Source organism: Pollachius pollachius, assembly GCF_949987615.1.
Source record: "Pollachius pollachius genome assembly, chromosome: 1".
Taxonomy (NCBI): Eukaryota; Metazoa; Chordata; class Actinopteri; order Gadiformes; family Gadidae; genus Pollachius; species Pollachius pollachius.
This window is the reverse complement of record NC_136934.1, coordinates 35,405,206-35,428,031: the sequence shown is the minus strand read 5'-3', so window position 1 is coordinate 35,428,031 and position 22,826 is coordinate 35,405,206. Positions and strand designations below refer to the sequence as shown.

The 22,826-nt window shown below is 46.9% G+C and overlaps 1 protein-coding gene across 1 annotated transcript in view; it reads right to left on the bottom strand.

The window, feature by feature from the left end:
• The window catches only part of znf385d (zinc finger protein 385D), a 56,084-nt gene extending 45,704 nt beyond the window's left edge, over positions 1-10,380 (bottom strand). Inside the window, exon 1 of the mRNA XM_079734886.1 lies at positions 10,131-10,380. Within this exon, the coding sequence (XP_079591012.1) occupies positions 10,131-10,152 (22 nt within the window). The 5' untranslated portion in view covers positions 10,153-10,380. The remainder of the gene's footprint in view (positions 1-10,130) is intronic.
• Positions 10,381-22,826: the final 12,446 nt, after the last annotated feature.

Here is a 22,826-nt window from a genome sequence, read left to right as displayed (position 1 = left end):
TACGTAACCTCTGATTGGCTGGTCTCAAGTCAACCTGTTGATTAAGCATTGGTGCGACACACCTGTTCCCTGCTTATTGAACCTGATTGAAGGAGCGTTTCCATGGGAGCCGGCAGCCCTGCATCCCCAGAAGGAAAACAACCTGAAGGCGTCTTGCAAAGGCAGGCTGAGGGGGTTTGCTTCCTTAAGCTGGAGCCTGTTATGGGCGCCTTGCTCAAGGACGTCTACTGGTAAGGCTGCGGACATCGGGGATCGATCCCAGTACCTTTCATCATCCACCGCCTTTGCTATGTTAATAAATAACACATACTGTATCACATACTGGTCTTGAAACAGCCACTACCAGATATGCAGCTACTAGGCACGAATGTTCAGAGAAAACCTCCAGACAGCCAATGGGAAAACTGTATATATATATAAATATATATATGGCGTTCTCTAGAGTAATGGAGTTTTCAAAAACTGAGCACGATGACACTCGAAAAGTCTCCTGGACTGAACGTCCCGTTCTTGTCATAACAAATAAAATCACTTGTCTGGATTGCTATGTTGTGTTCGTATGCGATTTAATGACTAAATCTCGACTTGTATGAATCAAAACAAGGCACAAAAAAGAGAAAACAAATCCCACAGCTGACTAATCCCATCAGCAGAATGGAAATATGGCGTGTTTTCTATCCCCATACGCTGTTTGACTGCTTGTTGCAAATTTGTTGATCAATCCGTGGCCATGTAATGGAAAGGGACTGCAGCCCCTTGTTTGTCATGCTGTGGTGGTGGTTGATGAGTACTACTGTCCCCATCCCAACCAGAGACAGATGTCTCCGCCCCGTACACGTGCACACAGAGGGTAAGGCACTCTCAGGGAAAGCGGGGGAAGGAAAGACATTGGTGCCCAGAGTAGAGGGTTGACAATGGCAATATGGAATGACATGACAAGGAAGTGCGCGTGGAACCTTACAGCAGACTGAATTAAATATAGATGGGAGACTACTGAGTTAAGAGTCGTCCTCGTATGGTGCCTGTATTACAGTGTCCTGTGTGTATTACAGTACATGTACTTTAGTCGTTACAAATGTTGAATGTATTACAGTATTGTATGTAGACTATGTACCGCATTTATTACAGTATTTGTACAGTACAGTTAGCATTTGTATAGTGTGAACCACATGTCGAGTATGTACTGTATTTATGTATTTATCAGTATGTTTTAATGTTTTAGAGTATATGTACTGTATGTAATATAGTCTATGAACAATCAAATATACTGTGTGTACTGTATGCATTACAGTATAATCACAACTTGCATTACAGTGTACTGTATATATAACATTATCTGTATTTTATGTATTACAGTATATGAACTGTATAGAAATAAATATTGCTGGTAAATGTTATAAAGGGAAATTTGCATACTATCCCATAAATAGTTTGATAATATATTTCTAGCACTATTTTTCCTTGCTTATTTTTTTAACCAATATTTGATAGATGACCCGGGATATTGGGGAAACATCCAGACAGCTTTTAACGATGGGTCCTTTCTTAAGCAAGTTAAAACAGATCTGGTCAGAATTCCTCAAGGAACTTTGAGAGCTTCCACCACTTACATTTCTCCATCTCCGGCAATAATCCATGCGTGTGAAATCCAAAATGCCTGTGAGTGTTATTGGTTACCGACAGTTGATTGACTGGTGCGAGACAGCACCAAATGCAATGTAGAAAGTGTTAAATGTTGTCTGCAGCACCTTTTAGTGACCTCTGATGTGATGGTGGTCTGGAGTAATGGACTCACACTAAACATCTAGCAGGCACTCGAGAAGGAAATACATAATTTTGCTGGCTTTTGGTGAAAACTCTTGGCCCCGACCATTTTAAGAACCTCCTGTTTTGTAGTTTTGCAATGGAAATAAAAGTTGTTAGGATTGCGGTGAAAACTTTTCTCGGAGAAGACACTTAACTGTGATTAAAATTGCCACCTTGTGCGTCTCCCTGTTCCAGTGACGTTTTAATATTTTGTTTGTCTTATCCAAACAAGTGCTCTTTCACATTAAGAGCGTCGGCGGAGATGCCTGCTGCATGTGCGGCTGCACCTCGGAGGACTCAGAGACAAGAAGGGGGGCTCCGCTATGCGTCGCTCTAGTTAAAACAAAAAGTAAATACTTCACTTTTATTGTCGTATGAGAACGCCAGGCCAGAAAAACATGCTTTATAAACCCAGAAATTGGAAACAGCACACGGCTGGCTTTAAACATGGGAGATTCAATTAAAAAAAGGGAAAAAATAGAGACAGAGAACTATAACGGTCTTTGAAAACATTAAGAATTACAAAAGTTGTTTCGCAAACCTGTAATGAGAACCAGAGGGACATTTTTCTTTTTTTGTCTCGCTGCATATTTAACAAGCGAGCAACTTGGGGCCAGCAGGAACCTAAAGCTGGGCTAGATATGGTATTAAATCGTCGTTGAGAGGCATATAAATATGTTTTTTTCCTTCCCTTGGCAGCGGTAAAGACCAGATAACGAAAAACATTAAATGTTGTAAAAAAAATTAGAACAAGAGGAGGCCCCCAAAAACTACACATATAGTTATATATCCATAGTTAGATATATATATCTCCATTCTTCTGTCTTCCCCCTCTCTCAAATATCTCTCTCGATTCTCTAGCTTTCTAGCTCTCTATCCCATCCCCTGCCCCTCTCTCCATCCATCTCTCTGCGTCATCTGCCTCAACTCTCCCTCATTTTTCACCATCCCTCTCTCCCAATCCATCTATCTTTCTCTCTCTGTCATCCCTTCCAATCCCCTCCTCCCCTCCCTTTCCAGCTCTCCCCCTCTCTCCATCCATCTCCCTCCCCCCCTCCCAGGAGAGATGGTGCTCTCCCTCTCCCCCCCCCCCCCCCCCCCCCTCTTCCGCTGCCCCTTCTCCATCCATCCAGCTCTCTCCCCCCCTCCCGGGAGAAAGATCTCTCGCTCACTCCCCCTCTCTCTCCCCCCTCTCTCGCTCTCTGTCAGCCGCAGAGCGACCATCTGTTGGAAAGAGCAGCGCCGCGGCGGCGTCGTCTCTCGGCGAGGCGCTGCCGCCCGATTCGCCCCGAGGAGAACATGTCCTCCAGGTGTCGAAGCGTCACACGCCAAAGGGCTCAACATGCCGCGTGACGCCACGCCGCAGGAGCTCGGGGGCCGGGCCAAGCCCCTCCCCCTGCCCAGCATCCACCCCCTGTGTCATCCAACCAAAGGACCCGGGCCAGTTCTTTTTAAAGTCGTCAGGCCAGGAGGTGGAGGGGGGGAGGGGGGGTGGGGGTGTGATGGGGCAGTTGGGGGGGAGATTAGTGCCGGTCCCATGCGTCGGGGGTGACGGATAGCGTGGAGCGAGAGGTTCTGTGCTCAGTAATGCGAAGCGGTTTCAAGCGGGCTGGAAGCGGTCTGAACGGTGGTCTGATGGAGGGGGGAAGTGGTGGCAGTCGGGGGGGCGCTTTTCGATTCTTTGCCCCAGGAACGTCTGCTCGTTAGGGTTAGCCTCGTTTTCGATGTATTTTTGGTGTTATAACTGTTGGACCTCCGTCAATGACACCAGGCCGCCCTGTACCCCTGCCTTCACCTCACGCCATGTCGAGTCCTTCGTTAAAAGTGGGCCCTGGGGCTCCGTGCAGGGGCCCTTTGAACTGTCACGATTTCGAAATAAAGGTGATTTATCTCGTGCTGGCTGCGATCGCTCAGAGAATGTCCCCCGGACGTGTACGAACACAGGGAAACATTCCAGCAGTGTCGCCCAAAAATGGGCCTCTCACAAAACATAATCAGTTGAAAGTTGGCCCCTGGCTCCTAACCTGATCTTTTCAGAAATCGGGCCCTAGCTTTAGTACTGTTCTGTCCAAAAAGGCCCCCTGGATTTGAACCTTCTTTCATTAATAATAGGCCCCTGGCTCCGGACCGTAGGGCCTCAGGGTAGGCAAAACATCCGACCAGATATCATAGCGATGTCGTATCGGCCATCAAGGCTACAATAACTTTCAGAGGGGCCGATAAGATGGGCGTCAATAGACCACCCGAATGAACTCCGTGCAGAAACACGCTGAGCTCGGAGCACTGGAATCCATGAAGTCATTAGGCAGCAACGCGCGAGCCAGACAGATATTCCCTTTCTCTCTAACCCAAATCAGAAGGGTCAATAGGTCAGGGGCGGGGTTGAAGCCTGCCCTCGGGGGAGTTGTCCTTCCCGCTTCGCTCTTGCTCTTAGTTTCTCAGAGCACACTTCAGACAAGTTGGGATAATTGATTCTTAAGCGACTGCAGATGCCCAGCAATAAACAAATCAATATCGCCTCTCGGGAAATTTGGCTTGGATATTTTCTGAAACTCACTTGTCAATGTCAATAATCACAAATGTTTTTACACATTTAGGCAGTTCATATCATAGAAAATGTACATTCTGTTATATTTACATGCTACCTATCTCTAATCTTGATCAAATTGTTTGGCTACGAAACTACTGATATGAATTTCAAGGCGGAGTGCGTTGTTTCAGTACAACATCACGTTCAGAAAAATGACCAAAGCACTGGAGGGCTGTGCTTTAAAGAGGGCCAGACTTCTGGCTGATGAAAGGCAGTTTGGTCCGCAGCAAAGAACCGCTGAGAGGAGCACTCCCAACAGCAGGGGAGACGTGTATGGCCTGGAGGCATTCGGGTTCTAAGGTTTTCAAACCAGCGTCTCTGGCACACGTTTTCCTTCAGGATCAACGTTATGGAGGCCGTTCCCTGCCCTATGGGCAGCAAGACAGATGCAAGTAAACCGTCAAATGTAGACCAAGTTGTAACATAAAAGCAATGGGCAACAGACGTCTCTTATCGCAGGGAGATCGAAACACTTCTTGTAACAGTCTTGCTTGTTACCCCTCCCACTTCTACTTACACTGCTCTGAATTCAGATTGAATGTGTGAAATTTCTATGTTACCTGGATTGGAAGCAGTGGGAGATTTGCTTACACTTATTGTTTGTTTATAACGCAAAATCCTGCCGGTTTGGGAATGTCCCAGAAGTCTACATAGAAGACTCTTTCATGGAAAAAACTGAATTCTCCTAATCCAGTTGGCCAAATCAAATTCAGCTGCAGCGCAATCAAGTGACTATTGGTAACTATCTTTCAATTGGAAGTTCCCTCTCAAAACAATGACCCAGGGGGAGCAATAGAGTTGTAAATGATCTCTGGAACACCTCTGGCAGCCGTTCCATATCGCTCTGTGTAAGCAACGCTTAATGCTTCCCTACGCACTCAATAAGTCATATGTAACGACACAGACAGCAAACTCTCCCTGCATATTCTAGCCGTTTTCATGTCCTACTTTTATCCTTTCGACAAGAAAAAATATGTAAATATAGGCCTATATCAATTTCTTGGCTGAGACTCCTTTTTTCTTTTACTTCTTCGGCGCTGCTTTGAGGACGAGAGAGAGATGGGCAGAGAGCGAGAGAGAGAGTAAAAGCCATGTTTGGAATGTGAATTATTAATCACTTTCCCCAGCTCTCTATGCACCACCAGCTCTCTTGCACCAAGCCCCCGCCCCCCGCCCCCAAGCCCAGTCCTCAGATAAGATGTGTCCGGAAAGGCTGGGACCCTGAGCGGCTAGACCGGACCGCCGGCTGGGGCGTATTGAAAACTGAGAAAAAAACGACATTTGAAGAAAAAAACAATGATGGTCGTCTCATCTCCCTGGGCAAATATAAATCCAATTATGTGATAAACTTGAGTTCAACGGAGGGAAAAAAGAAGGCTATTTGGTATGCTGATGACAAGCCAGATGCACTTAAGGCGGACGGGTTTTACGGGGGGGGGGGGGGGGGGCTTTGGCTAATTGTGTTCGCTGACCCTCCGCTAGTACCGGGAGGAGAATAAGGGTTGAGAAATCCTGTGGCTCCAGATAAAACACATCAAAATAAAAGCTGTTCAAAGGGTGTGTGCTGATTGTGTGACATGCATAGATTTACAAAAGCATTTCCAATTAATCTGTCAGAGAAGGGAGTATTTAAAAAGGGTATTTTTCGAACGCATGAAGAAAATGTCACCAACGCTTGACACAATGCTTGGAGTTTGCCCACCCCCCCCCACTCAACACACAAACACCAGTGTTTCCCCTAGCACTGTATGATTAAGGCCTTAACAACTGTAGGGCCCCGCCTTGACTACCAATGTATAAAAAATACATATTTATAAAAAATATATATGTATTTTTTATAAATATTTTTTAATAATTATGCAATAACAAAGTACAAAACTCTCGTAGGGAAAGAAAACATACTTCCATCAAGTCCAAAAAATAAAGATAAGTAATGCATCGGTAATACTGTTCAAAAACAATAGTCGTGCCACAAAGCTTTTTGAATGGAATTCAACGCGGGCACACACGCACACACACACAGGCATTGCTTTGCACACACACTTAAACAGCGTGCCCTCGGTGCAATAATAAAAACAGCTGTGAAAATGATCCAAGCGCCCGGGCTCCTGGTCAGTAAAGTGAGGTTAACCAGGAACACGCTGCTCTACTCAACCCCGAGCACCGCGACACCCCCATCCGCAGGGACACATACACACACATGAACCTCCCCCTTCCCACCACCAACATAAAAACTAAATAAATAAGTGAATTAAATGCCAAACAGATAAATGAATGAATGAATTATTAAAATAATAATGGCTTGTTGTTAGGGCTGTGCACTGGGGACTGTGAGTGGTTTGGTGTGTGTGTGTGTGTGTGTCTTTTCTGTGTTTTATCGACGACAGGAGGAGCATTCCATTACGGTCTTATTGGTTTTGATCTATTTTCAGCTGTTACTTCATAACATCTCAGAGGAAGAGAGAGGGATGGGAGCCGGTGATGTGGGGTTGGGGGTTGGGGGTGCTCTAGTTAACCTGAGTGCTCCTGTGATTTAATTGTGATTCAATTACATTTGAAAGGAAAAAGACTGAACTTCCAGCAGTGGTGTTGTGGAACAGTCTCACAGCAGTGTGTCCCTGTGTTGTTTCACCCATCCTGACTGTCCCCACCAGCCCTCACCTTCCCTCCCTTCTCCATTCCAAATAATTCCAACCAAAATCACAGAAATAAAGCCCACGTGCTTTTTTCTTCTCTCTTTTCTTGTCACTGTTTCCTGTTTATTTCGGCGGTAAATGTCCCGTCTCTGGAAAATGTCTTCCTTAGCTAATCCTTTCCCTAACGCACGACTTCTGGTAAAAGAGAGGGGCAGTTGCGGGGCGGGGGGGGGGAAGGAACGTATGAAATATTCCGCTCCCCGAGTCCGTTGTGATTACAGCCGGAGCGCGCAGTGGCCGGGTGGCGTGCACACTCATGGTTTCCGTCCGCTGTAAGAGAAGTGCGCTTCACAGCGGTAGTCTGGCTAGGGGGAGAGCGGCCCGCACCGCCACGGCTCTGCTTCGCTCTCCTTCCAGAAGCTCCGGGGAGACTCACACCGGAGTTGGGGCCCCCACAACCACAACCTCCACCACCACAACCAACACCACCACAAGCGCATCCTCCGTCACCCCAACCTCCTCCACCACAAGCAGACCCTCCTCCTCCTTCACCATAACCTCAACCCCCACCAACACAACCTCCTCCTCTACCAGCACCACCACCACCATCCCCAGCGCCTTCATCACCACCACCACCTCCTCCTTCCTCCTCCTCCACCAGCACCACCACCACCATCCCCAGCTCCTTCATCACCACCACCACCACCTCCTCCTTCCTCCTCCTCCACCAGCACCAGCACCACCATCCCCAGCTCCTTCATCACCACCACCACCACCTCCTCCTTCCTCCTCCTCCACCAGCACCACCACCACCATCCCCAGCTCCTTCATCACCACCACCACCACCTCCTCCTTCCTCCTCCTCCACCAGCACCACCACCACCATCCCCAGCTCCTTCATCACCACCACCACCACCACCTCCTCCTTCCTCCTCTTCCTCCATCACCACCAACTCCTCCTCCTCCACTACCACCATCCTGCACCTTATAGCCTGTTTAATTCTGTTAGATATTGCTCTGACACATACTTGTAGTGCACACGTATTTACACTCACACACGGAAACAAATATGCACTCAGATACACTACAGATGCCAGCACCCACATACAAACACCTTCACACAGGCACGCACACACGGACACACAAATAGATAAGCCCACGCGTACACGACGACACAGTCAGACACAACCATAGACACACACACACACGCAGGAGACACTCACATGCAGACACAACCATATACACACACACACTTAAACCGGAAACTCACACACAAACACAGACACACATGCAGCTACGACAGTGAGTAAAACACACACGCACACACAAAAATACACACCCTCGCGCACACACACAGACACAGACACACACACAGTTCCAAACACCCAGCGCTGAGAGAATCCTTAAATGACAAGCCAGCGGAGATCACATTAAGCCCAACCGAACATAGAAGAGACTTCTACATTCTACAGAATCCCATCCCCTTCCTCCCCCTCTTCTCTCCTCCTCCTGCCCGCCCCCCCTACCCCCCTCAGCCCCACTCCAGATCAGGGTGTAATTATTCCTGTGATGTGACTGTAAGCCATCCATGTGAAGAGTGCGTTAAGAGCAGCCACTCACGCATTCAGTCCGCCTTAAGATGGCCCAAATGCACGACACAAACCCCCCCCCCGTCTCCTCTCCATCAGACTTAGGGGAGAAGCTCTCTCTCTCTCTCTTGCTTTTTCTGTCTCTTTCTGATCCAACTGTGCTTCTTGAATCTCTCTCGCGGCCTCTCTTTCTCTATCTCTGTCTTGCTCTCTTTCTACCTCTCTCTCCCTCCCTTACTGTCTCCCATCTCCCCCCTTCTCTGTCTCTTTCTCCCTGTCCCCTCCTCCCTCCCCCCCTCTCCTGTCTCCTCCGCCTCTCGCTGTCTTTCTCCCTCTCTCTGCGAGTGGTCTGTTCTTTTCTTTCTATTCACAGACATTTTCAGAGTGCCTTTTCTTTCCTCTCACTTGACCTACCTTTCTGAATTGCGCCACACTTAAGCCCCTCCCCCCTCCATATACGTGTGTTTGTATATCTCTCTGCAGCCATAATCTAGAGATCTGTAGATGAACTCATGGTAGCCGGGTCAAAGCCAGGGCCGACAAAGAGTGTGGTGTGTGTATGCTTGTGAGTATACGTGTGTGTGCCTGTGTTGGGGTACACATGTGTGTTGATATGTGTGCGCAATTTGTGTAGTGGAATGTGTGTGCATTGCGCTGTATGTCTGTGTTGTGTATAGGTTCATTTGTTTGTGTCATCACCCATTCAGGTCCACTCAGTACGTGTCTTTCTGTGTTTGTGTGTGTCTACCTTAAAAGCAACCTGTCCATCAGCATGTGTCTTGCAGAAGCAACGCGCAAAACAAACAGCTCAGCACCCGTCCATACAGAGCAGAGGCCATCTGACCGTGCACGCATGATGACACCATGAATAAATCAACAGCGTGCATGTAGAAGATACACACACATAAACACAAACACACACAAACACACATATATCAATTGAAACAAAAATACACTGATAGTGTATTTGTGTCTATCAGTGCACACATACGCAGACATTAATTCACACACATACGCAAGCGCACAGGCACACACACACACACACACAAACACACCAACAAAAACACACACACACACAAATAAACACCAACAGGATTGTTTTCGAGTAATAGAATACCCACTCTCCCATGCATTTTCACTTCTCCGTAAAGAGCAATAACACGGATATAGACACAAAACCATGTTTTAACAAATAAACATTCATTAAAAAAACATAATAAATAAATTCACATTTGAATAAATATCTAAATAAACAAATACATCAAACATAAATATATAAATAAAGATCTTTACCATCAACGATATATATATATATATAAACATATATATATATATACATATATATATATATATATATATATATATATTCCATTCTATCAAATAAATACATCTTTCCACTGTGGGAGGGGAGGAGAGAGACAGAATAGCTGAATGAACATTCACAGCTCCACACGTCAACCAGTCGGATCCAGAGCGGTGCCGACTGGAGCTCCAGAGGCAGCGACTCACCGAAGAACATGCTTCCCTCCATGGCTGCTCACGCATGGGGCTGAGAGTCTCCTCGCCGGCCCCCCGCTCGCTCTGTCACTGAGTCCGGAGACCGCCGCCTGGGCATGCCTCATGTACTCCCAGGGGAACTGTGTGTGTGTGTGTGTCGCTGGTGTGCACGCGAGTGTGTGTGTGTGTGTGTGTGTGTGTGTGTGTGTGTGTGTGTGTGTGGGTTCAACCCGAGAGCGCTGTCGACTGTGGTGTGCACTCTCCGCTCAGCGCTGTAGTCTGAGCACCTCTGTAGCGACTCCTGCCTTAGACGCTCTCGCTCTCTCTCACTGCTCTGTATCGCTCTCCGGCTGTGTGTGTGCGTCTCTCTCTCCCTGAGCTCTGTGTGTGTGTCTCTCTCTCTCTCTCTCTCCCTGAGCTGTGTGTGTGTCTCTCTCTCTCTCTCTCTCCCTGAGCTGTGTGTGTGTCTCTCTCTCTGTGGCTCAATATTTCTGCCTCACTCTTCCTCTAGAGATACACAGACCCACCCCCCCCCCCCCCCCCAACCTCCCTCTCTCTCTCTCTCTCCGCTGTGTGTGTGTGTGTCTCTCTCTCTGTGGCTTAATCCCTCCACCTCACTCACTCTCTCTGGATAACTTCCCCCCCAAACCCTCTCTCTCTGAACACACACTCTCTTTCCCTCTCTCTATCCTTCTCTCTCTCTCTCGTTTGCTCTCTCTATCTTCCGTGCCACTGTCTCTCTTCCTACACACACACGCACACACACACTCTCTCCTGATCCATTTATTCATCTCTCTCGCTCTCACTCTACACATATTACATATTATTTCTCTCTCGCCCCTGCTCTACTTGTTTTACATCACCCATTCCCTTCATACTCTTCCTGCCCCCACCTCTCTCTTTCCCTGTTCTTCCTTCCACTGAGGTCTTTATTTCCTCTCTCTCTCTCTCTCTAGCTCTCTTTCTTTCTCTCTAGCTCTCTTTCTTTCTCTCTCTCTCTCTCTCTCTCTCTCTCTCTCTCTCTCTCTCTCTCTCCCTATCATTTTCTCTCTCTGTAGGATACACGCGTTGCCTTCACTTAACCCAAAACTCCTAACTCCCTCAAGTTATTTATTAAACATGATTACTAATACCTAGACGTTTTCTTCTAATTAACAACAGCAAAACAAGTTAAATTGTATGATAATAAAACAAGTTCAAAAGTAAAATAAAATACATTATTACGGTCCACTTAGTGTAGTTTTAGGGTGAAATTTACTTTACTGAGCTCTCAGCCTGGGAAGCTCCAGAATCCTGTGGCGCCGAGGGGCCCATGGTGGCCCTCACACACTCACTCATTCTCTAAGTCTGTTTAGTTTACTCTCTCTCTCTGTCTCTCTCTGTCTCGCTCTGTCTAGCTCCCCTTCGCTCGCTGTGTGTCTCCCTCACACACAAACACTCTCTGTCTGTGCCCCTTTGTCTATAGATTTTTTATTTATCTCCCTCTCTCCCTCTCTGTATATATCTCTCTCTCTATCCCTCTCTAGCCCTCTGTCCTTCGCTATCCCTCTCACCCTCTCTCTCTCTCCGCTCCCTCTCTCTGTCTCAAGTCATTTGTTTCTCTCCCAGGCGGGTGGGGGCAGACAGACCCTCCATCCTCAGGTGATCGGCTCAGGACTTTCTACTTCCCTGTGACGCAACCCAGAACCCTAGTTACTCTAACCTGTTCAGACACGCACCGTGCCCACTCTCTCACACACACACAGACACACACACACACATATACACACAGGCACACACACACTGAATGATGTTGCCTACTGCAACCAAGGCTCTGTGTATGTGTGTGTGTGTTTGTGTGTTCGGTGTTTGTGTCTGTGTGTGTGCGTTTGTGCGAATGTGAGGGTGTAGATACGGTATGTGTGCGGCATGTGTCTATTCATCACAGGTGCTTGTTGTAACCTTTCAGAAAATGACAAGGTAATTCCAGTAAATATATTAGGAAAACACTGGCTCACCAAACATGCACATATATAAATACATGAGAGAGAGAGAGAGACAGAGAGACAGAGAGAGAGTGTGAGAGCAACAGAGAGACGCTAAAAAGAAGAGGATGTTTATATACTGCAACAATACAAGTGGACAGTAGTTAATGATTCTAGATCCTCATCTGCAACATCGTGTGCCATGTAGAGCTTGATAGATCGGTTGATTACATTGGCATTCAGTGAGGACACTCTTTGCGTGTGTTTTAGTGCGACTGTGTGTGTGTTTGTGTGTGTGTGTGTGCATGACATACCATTTGCTGCCATACCTGTATGTGCTTGTGTAATTGAGTGTCTACTGTGTGTCCTTCTGTTTTGTGAGTCTCGTGTGTGTTTGTGCGCTCGTGTCTGTATTGTTTCACTGATTGGATATTTGGCTCGCATCGCCTGTGGTTTGCTGCTCATCGATTGACCGAGGGAGACACACCTGAAGGTCAGACACAATTGACCACCTCTAAGCCACACACATTTCTATTGACTACAGATGTTATTGTTTAGATCAGAGCTGACACGCATTCATGCACACACACACACACATCCGAAGACATGCACACATACACAGAAACACACACACACACACACACACAGTCACACACACACACACACACACACACACAGCAAAATGTTATCTTGATAGACCTCCAGCCATCTCCGAATGACATCAGAGGCGTCTCCTTGGGCAGGAGGACGTTTTGAACTGCTCCCTCCCTCTCCCCTCAACCCCCTCCCACCGCCCAGCCCCAAATCCTCCTCCGCAGCAGCCATCTTGAGCAGCACAGATGTCTTCAATTAATTCTCAATTCCCTGTTTTGCAACCTCTCTCTCAACCATCCCCCCCTCCTGTGCCCACTTCCAGTGAACGCATTAATTCTCTATCAGAAGAGGCAGCATTCTCCCTCCCTCCCTCCCTCCCTGCCCATCACTCCCTCTCTCCCTCTCCTCTCTTCCTCTCCTCTCTCCCTCGTTCCGCCCGGAACGCCCGGCTGCGTTTGGTGTTTTTTAACCTTGACTCGCAGGTGACGCTGGCACGCCGCCGTGTGATTCATCAACGTAAGTAGCGGTTAAGCTGCGACCCCTGGTGTGGCCGTATGCGAGCGCGGGGGCCATGCGAGATGCAGCACACCCAGCTTTAATCATCTGTCGCTTCTATGGCGCTTTTCATTAATTGCACCACTATCTAGGGGTGGGAATCTCTTGGCACCTCACAATTCGATTCAAATTATGAGGTCAACGATTCGATTCTAAAGCGATTATCGATGCATCTCGATGCAACAATTTTTTTTATGTACATTTCCATGCGTGGTTTTCAAAAAAACAACATTTATACATCTGCGTTTGCTACTCAGAGTTTGCTTATCACTTCCTACTTTTGTGATGATCATTAAAGACATCAACAGATGAATTAACTTATCTAATATTTTATTAGAGAGAAAGCTTTTGTCACAAATATGACTTTCTATGAACAATGCAATAATCAATGCAGCTTGCATTACAACACAATATGGAAGCATGTAAAAAATAGGTTTCAGTTTTATTTTCTTTCTAATCTTTCTTTTCTATGTCATTAAAGAAAGAGCTGCTCCTGAATTAGAAGGAGTTATTAGTCTGGCTGTGAGTTTGCGTGCATGCTATGCGTAGGCTGAATCGCAATCGTGTCAAGACAAATCAGATTGGCCAATACACACTGAAGATAAATTATATAATTTAAAAAATGTTAAAATATCCCTCTCTGGCGAACAGAATGTTGCAGCAGGCGAATAAAAAATTAATAAAAAAATAAAATAAAATTTGTTTGTTCTAGAGAGAATCGCGATGCATCGAAGAATCAATTATTTTTCCCACCCCTACCACTATCTGATCAACAGCTAAATGCTCCACTGTAATGTATCAGGAGGCATAGAGGGAGAGGGGGTCAGGGAGGGAGAGAGGGTCAGGGAGGGAGAGAGGGTCAGGGAGGGAGAGAGGGTCAGGGAGGGAGAGAGGGTCATGGAGGGAGAGAGGGTCAGGGAGGGAGAGAGGGTCGGGGAGGGAGAGAGGGTCAGGGAGGGAGAGAGGGTCAGGGAGGGAGGGAGGGTCATGGAGGGAGGGAGGGTCAGGGAGGGAGAGAGGGTCATGGAGGGAGGGAGGGTCATGGAGGGAGAGAGGGTCATGAGGGAGAGGGTCAGGGAGGGAGAGAGGGTCGGGGAGGGAGAGAGGAGAGAGGGTCATGGAGGGAGAGAGGGTCATGGAGGGAGAGAGGGTCATGGAGGGAGACAGGGTCATGGAGGGAGGGAGGGTCATGGAGGGAGAGAGGGTCATGGAGGGAGAGAGGAGAGAGGGTCATGAGGGAGAGAGGGTCATGGAGGGAGGGAGGGTCATGGAGGGAGAGAGGGTCATGGAGGGAGGGAGGGAGGGTCATGGAGGGAGAGGGTCATGGAGGGAGAGAGGAGAGAGGGTCATGGAGGGAGAGAGGGTCATGGAGGGAGGGAGGGTCATGGAGGGAGAGAGGGTCATGGAGGGAGAGAGGGTCATGGAGGGAGAGAGGGTCATGGAGGGAGGGAGGGTCAGGGAGGGAGAGAGGGTCAGGGAGGGAGAGAGGGTCGGGGAGGGAGAGAGTCATGGAAGGAGAGAGGGTCATGGAGGGAGAGAGGGTCATGGAGGGAGAGAGGGTCAGGGAGGGAGAGAGGGTCATGGAGGGAGGGAGGGTCATGGAGGGAGAGAGGGTCATGAGGGAGAGGGTCAGGGAGGGAGAGAGGGTCAGGGAGGGAGAGAGGGTCATGGAGGGAGAGAGGGTCATGGAGGGAGGGAGGGTCATGGAGGGAGAGGGTCATGGAGGGAGAGAGGAGAGAGGGTCATGGAGGGAGGGAGGGTCATGGAGGGAGAGAGGGTCATGGAGGGAGGGAGGGTCATGGAGGGAGAGAGGGTCATGGAGGGAGGGAGGGTCATGGAGGGAGAGAGGGTCAGGGAGGGAGAGAGGTTCAAGAGGGAGAGGGGGTCATGGAGGGAGGGAGGGTCATGGAGGGAGGGAGGGTCATGGAGGGAGAGAGGGTCATGGAGGGAGAGAGGGTCAGGGAGGGAGAGGGGAAGAGAAAAGGGAGCGAAAGAAAAAAGAGCTGGTGAGAAAGAGAGGGACAGATATAGAGGGACAGAGAGAGAGAGAGATGGAGGGGAGAGACACAGGGATGGGAGCAAAAGGGGAAGAGGGAAACAGAGGGATGGAGACAGAGAGAAAGTGGTAGACAGAAAGAAAGAGAGTAATAATATCCACTACAAAAACAATTAGGTATACACAGATACTCTGTAAATACCTAATTAAAAGGAAATGCATTTAGAGACGGAGTGCCAGAGAGACACAGAGAGAGGTACACAGAGCGAGAGAAAGAAAGCGATAAGTAGCTGACATATAAAACAGAAGGGGTCGGGAAAAGTGTTTTGCTTTTTTTAACAGAGATAAAGAAAGAGATCAGAATGAAAATAATGGGAAATGAAGAAGCGAGGGATTTAACAAAAAACTTCACTTAAACAGGAAAAAAATACTTTACATAAACAGGAACAAAGGGATAGCACTGTACAGAACCCAGGAGATTCATCACATCAAACAAAAGCAAACAGTCTACGTGGAGCATGGGCCCAACACCATCACACAGTAGTCTGTACAGCTGCAGCGCGGCATGCCTGCACCGCTGCTCGAGATGAGGTCACATAAGAACAGCCATCAGCCCACGGAACGCCCCCCCAGGCGGGCAGAGACATGCCCAGATAGGGGCTCCGTAGCCAGGCTCTCAGTTGGCCAAACATGGGCAGTGACTGGATGTTCTCCGCTTGATAGAAAACACAAACTGTGCTATTAAAGTTCTCCTTCTGGATGATTTCCCTGAGTCCACTAGCAGTGATTTGACTTCTTTGATACACACATTTGATATATACATATATATATATACATATATATATACATTGATATATACATGCGCACACACACACAAAAATGTATAAACATGCACCAACACACAAACATACAGGCATACTCAGATGCATAAACACCCACATGTGCGCACACACACACACACACACACACACACACACACACACACACACAAACACACACACACACACACACACACACACACATACACAAACACACACAAATACACACAGTACAGTGAGTGATTCTGCAGCCAACTGCATGTGTTTCTTCTCAGTACGACACCAAACCCTTCATACTTTAATCGAGTGTTGGACCTGCAGATATCAACCCTCTCAGGAAATCGGACAGAAGTGGCCTAAATAATGAGAGAGATCGTCCTATTCCTTTTGGAGTAACAGCAAATTACCAACATTCCTGCATCCTCAGATCCATCATAACTCAGTGAAAGTTAGGAGTATCGGAGATGAAAGTTCTTAATATCAAAATGCAAATAATTTTCTAGCTATTGAATATAAAACATATAGATAGGCATATATAGGCATGCATATATACATTAAATAGCTGTACATTAATTGTTGCATTGTACACATTTGAAGCTCAGGTCGAAGTAATACTGTCTTGCAAAAATGCCTTCAAACTATGTATTTATACATAAAGAATTATATAAAAGAAGTAGTCTCTGCACAGAGAGGCCACTCAGCACGACAAGCGTACAAAGGTTGAGCTGCTGCAGTGAGCCCCGAACAGTGGGCAGACGTCAGTGTTGGAGCAGGGAGACATCCTTGAGGGCACAGCAGCAGATAGGGATGCCCCTACTCCTTTCGGTAAAGGATGTAGCTCGTGGTATAGCTGTGAGTCAGCCAAGGCGGTCTCAGCCAGCCGAGGCTGCCTCAGTTCTGAGAGGTGTCTTGAGAATACGGTGTCTTATGGAAATTTCCATTAGAAGTCATAAAAGTACCTTCAGTCTGATTCCTAATTGTGCCTCTGAGAGACCTGATAACTACGGGCCCTGGTATGACACACATCTGCAGGGTTAAAAAAACACTCCTTCATGACTGGCATGCAGAACCACGATAGAATAGAAGACAAAAAAATATTAAATAGAATTAAATATATTTAAAAATATATATATACTTTATAAGAGTATAACATTTAAAATATAAAAGTATATCAAATGTATACAGTATAATTGAAAATAACAGAATATTATATTATAGAAAATAAAATAGAACGGAACAATACTGCAGTATGGAAACAGATTTTGTGTGTGTGTGTGTGTGTTTGTGTGTGTGTGTGTTTGTGTGTGTGTGTGTGTGTGTGTTTGTGTGTGTGTTTGTGTGAGTGTGTGTGTGTCTGTCTGTGTGTGTGTGTGTGTGTGTGTGTGTGTGTGTGTGTGTGTGTGTGTGTGTGTGTGTGTGTGTGTGTGTGTGTGTGTGTGTTGTGTGTGAGAGAGAAGGGCAGCGGAGTTATTTAAATTGCATATTTATAGATAATAACATTTCTTAAGAGGATACCGGTCTTTGTTTAGTAAAGTTGATTTAACATTTTATTGTTTGGTTAACCATAATTGAGTGATAAAAGCTCAAACGTAAACCCTAATTATTGTTTGTTGCGGAACATTTCTTAATGCTTTCAAATACATTTTCCAAGAGACCTTTTAGAAATCGGATACAACACATTAATATTTATACATTTTCTCTCCACCGTGACAAGCCGGTGTTGAGCTAAATCTCGTAATACAATGCTCCCAGTGTTACAATCACCGCTAGGCCTCTGAACCAAATGTCAAGACAATTATTACCAAGTCAAAACGCTCACGTTTGCATTTCTTTTACGGTCGGCACCAATTATGACTCATAACACGGAGAAAGCGTAAAGCTGACATCTGATGACAGATAACCGCTCCTCATTGAGGCCGCCACTAACTCCTCCACGCCGTTCCCCCGCGGACTAATGAAACCAGAATTTATGAGAAACGGCACCGTGTCAAATGTGGCACGACCATCAAACCACAGCGGCCAAACACCAGGGGAGTGTCGCAGCCCTTCGTCTCATCCAACGCTAAGCCTGCTGGGATGCGGTCTCTAGTTTTCCCACCGTTTCCTCGCCATGTGTTTCGAATCACGCGGCGAACACGCACACGCCAAGGAGTGCGCCCAAGTCGGCGGGCTATCCTGAAGTGGCCCCTTTCTGAGAAAGATATCTGACTAGCACATGCACCCTCTCAAACACACAAGTGACGGGAGGATGTTAGAAATTGATTGCTGGCCACAGACTCAATCGTGACGCGCGCAATCGATGCCAGAATTGTTCTGAAGATGGAAATCTTTGTGTTTGGAAATATTGAGTGAGGTAATTTTGCTATTTCCAGGCCTGGATTTGCTGCATTTTGTAACAATTCCCTAAAATTTCCACCCAGAGTGAGTAGAGTAAAAACACTCTCAGGCAAAGTGGTGTTTTGGTCCAGGGTTATTTATACTTTACTAAGAAATTCTTCCAAATTGGACATGACCACAGCCATTTAGAGAAAATTATGCCTAAACCTTGTAAACACTGCAATAAAAGTAGCGATTGTTTCAGGATTCAACAAGCGTTTCAGTGAATCCACCTGATGTTTTTTTAATCAGCTGAGCTGCTCAGATAATACGTGAATCGATTCGCCATCCTGACCTTCATTCTGGCTGTCATGCCTCCCAGCAGATATGATCAAAGTTCCCCGAGAGCTGTGTTCTGCAGGACCATGTTCTGCTGCCATCTTACCTCACAGCCCTAATGGGAACCAGAGGGCTTGGGCTCTTGGAGCCTGGAACCACCGGCACAACACAAACCTGGTGGCTCTTCAAACCTCAGCTCTCAGAACATGAGCTTTCACTTCCAATCCCATATTATTATTTATCGTGTTGGGAGTTTACAAAGAAATGTGCATTGTGCAACAATAATAAGCATGGAAGTATGTCAACATTGAAGAGTAAGACGTGAATTATGTCATTGTAATGTTGGAGTTGTGAAGAACAGATTGCCCTGCTCTTAGCAGCCATGCCATTCCGACTTTCTCCTGTGGTGGTTGTTCTTCTCCTATCTGTTACCTTCCTGCCTTCTTTCCCCATCTCTCTCCCTCACCCTCTCTCTCCCCAATACTGTCAAACCTATTCTTCTCAGCCATATTGCTTTCCCCCCTCTCTCATTTCTTCTTTCACACCTCTCTTCCTTTTAACGTTAACTTCTCCTTCTCCCCTTTACTGTCAAACTTTTAGCTTTCCTCCCATTCATTTCATCTTTCACACCTCTCTTCCTTTTACTAATAACCTTTCTCTGTCACTTTCTTCTGTCTCACATTTTATTCTCTCTCTCTCTCTCTCTCCCTCTCTCTCTCTCTCAATTCCTGCTGCTCCTTTATCTGTCTGAGCAGCTTGAAGAAGAGGGGCCTGTGGGAGAGCGGTATCGATCTCGCAGGGAAAGAGAGAGAATTACTGCAGTCCAATGGAACACAAATTGGTGTCAAGGGCTCATCACCACTGTGAAATACGACGGTGGGCCTGATAGATGTTTACCAGCTGTGTGGACGCCCAACAGTAAACAGTGTAAGTGAATATAAAAGCACAGTTTTATTGGATCGGATCTAGGAGAGGGATGTTTGTAACATTTCAACCAGCTCATCTACTTCAAATAGTCCTGCCTGGACATTTCTAAAGTCAATGATAATCCATGGTGATTTCCATAATGTAATCAATATCACATCCTATCACTGATATATTCCAAAAAAAAAATCCTAGCTGGTAGCCCTCTCTTTGAATCTTATTATCCACACTCCCGGAGCCTCTCCCCTGCTTACCCAGCCATCCCAATGACGCTGGTTTGCATTACACACCCTTCAGAGTGGACCGAACACCGGGCTGGAGTTTCATTGTGTTCTAAAAGTCTCCCGTCTACTTCTTTTAAGGGGCTCACTTGAAAACAATGCGACTTTATGGCTGGTCATTCCATAACGCATACACTGTAAGACTTTGATGTAAATGAACGGTGAAATACGAACATTAATCTACTGTATTTAGGTTTTACAGCACAATGCAAAAAATTGTGCATTGTGGGAGTCACAATGATGGTTCAAGCATTTCATCATCATTTCTGTCAATGTGTACATTTACAGCCATATACTGCAAATAGCAAAGAATCTTTGGAAAATAACGTTTGCCTTGGTGGAGTTGGGGGAAATCGAGCACTGCCAACAAGGTACTTAGGGTGGGGGGGTAATACCTGTGTTGGTTGTGTGTTCTTGGTGATGAAAAAAAAGACTGCTCTCGTGGTTGAGCAGCGTTTGGGGCGCTAGACCGGCAATCGAACATCATGCTATGTAATTTCAACATACAGCATTCCACTGTAAAATCTACTGGCAAAGAAATTATATGGCTTTTTATTACAGTAATATTACTGTAGATAAACAGTACCTTACTGGTGAAATTGTTGCCAGTACTTTACTGTAATTTTACTGTGAAAAGTTTTAGAGTGTATATGTTTTACATTATATCAATTGACAAAGAGATGGATGGATGGATAAATACATTCACGGACAAAAAAAACTCAAGTCTCAAGCACTTTAACACATCATTCTGTCTCAAACCCAGCTCGGGCTCATTTCTAGAGGCCATGACCTAGGAAAGAGCAAGCCTCAGCTGACTTGTCCCTCCAGAATCTACCAGGGAATGTGTGACTCCCCTCCCCTTTGTCCTGACAGTCTGTCAGTAAAGAGTAAGCGTTGAGCGTCGGCTCCAGATGCCGGTGGCTAGAGTCCCATCCTAACAGCAGCTAATTGAACACTGCTGTGCTCTCTGCACATCCCCCCCACCCCCAACCTCCCCCGACCTCCCCCAACCTTCCCCTCTCTTATAAAAGCCATTACCGATGTAAATCACAGAGGAACTAAAACCTGCCGGAGCTAGAAGGAACTAGAAGACGGTCGACTATCTAAACACCCCCCTCGCAAAATCTACTTTTTCCAGTTTTACAAGGAACAGAAAGAATAAACAGCCAATAACCACAGGGATGCGACTGCGGCCGTTGCCAGTGGAGACACGCAAACATCCGACACAAACAAGGACACACGGAGTACACATTAATTGAGATAAAGCTGGGGCATGCAGGCTCATCAGAACTCGAGGGGCTCTGGTGTGCGGGCCCGCGTGTGATGGGATATAAAGGGCCGGCTTTGTGGCCAATCATCTGAGTCGTGTTATCAGGGAGGGGAGGGAGGGAGGGCTGCTGTCTCAGTAATGGCAGAGGAATGTCAAAGTCGGCAGGGGTTTTTTTGCGCCGTCGCTCACAACAGACGATGTCATCGCCATGACACGTGCAGAGGTCAAATAGAGAGGAGAGGAGGGGAGGGGGGGGGAGTGAAATGGAAAAATGAGCGTTGTCCAAGAGACTGTAATTATTCAGTTTGATCACTCATGGTTGATGTTGGCCCGGGGAACCAGCGCTAATAGAGGATGCCCAGTACTGGAGGGGTGAGGGAGCTGACTGGCAGGCAGACGGGTGGTAGGGAAGAAGCCAAACTTGAGATTTTTTGGTCTGATTTCGTGGTCCCCCCACACATCTGCGACAATATGTGATTTGATGTGCGTTTGGGAGTCGACTTGTTTTTCCATCCAGGTCCACTTGAAACTGGTGCGAGGGCCAACCTCTGGGTGGTTTTATGTGTTGTTAGTCTAGGTTAGGAAATCATATAAACCCCCCCCCGGTATACAGCCAAGGTAAGGGGGACAAAGGGGTGGGTGACACTGTGGTCGCGGTGACGGGTCTGGGGGATGTACCGTAGGATCCAGATGTTCAGACCGGGGAGAGAGCGGGTTTGGACTTGGAGGCGGAGAGCATCAGGGTTATGAGCCGGACCCAAGATCTGGCCGGCAGGAGGGATTCCACCGCACAGCCATATTTATGGTCTTTTATTGATTTTGGCATTGATATTTTGTTGTGTTCGAATGGCAGAGCTTTGGTGAAAAGAATGCATGAGGAAAACAAACTGAGATGATGCCATCTCTTTGTATTCCCTTTAAGAGCAAACGAATGAAAAGTAAGGACGGGCATCTGTTATGAACTGATTTGTTTCTGCAAGTTTGCAAAGTATGTATTCTGCCAAGACACAACAGACCGTCCCCGAGACGGTATACTGATTTTGATACTATGATTCCTTGATTTACGACCTTTCAACTGAATGAATATTGACTTCAGTCTTACTATTAAAACAGTCTACCAGTTCAGGTTGCTAAAAACCTTATTAATCTTCAGTTTAAGAGTTTATTTTGCCAAGGAGCTAAACTTCCCCATTTGTCAAGCAGACAAGATCTCATTATGGACTTAACAATTCCGCACACATTCATCCCTCCAAAAGAAACGCTGACCAGAAGTCCTCCAGACCGCCGTCTTAGGAGAATGAATCCGCCTTCCCTCTCATCCCCCCCGTCTCCTCCAGGACAGCCTCTTGGCACGTGGCATTCAGGCATACACTTCACCGCCCGTACAAGAGTGGCATACATTCATCCACAACGTAAAATGCCCTTTCCCTCCCCGTCCCAAATGTTCTTGGCCCAGGGTAAAGGCCGTCTTTGTAGGGAACACATTCGGAAAGCGAGCTCGGCGGCGTCCACCTTGGCATCATGATGGCGCGGGCCGGGACATGCGGCGGTGCGTCGCGGGAGCTAATGCATTTTAATAGCGTACTTATAGACGGCGTGATGGCAGCGGTGACACTCCTGGTTAAGGGGCTTCCTTTCTGATGACCGCAGC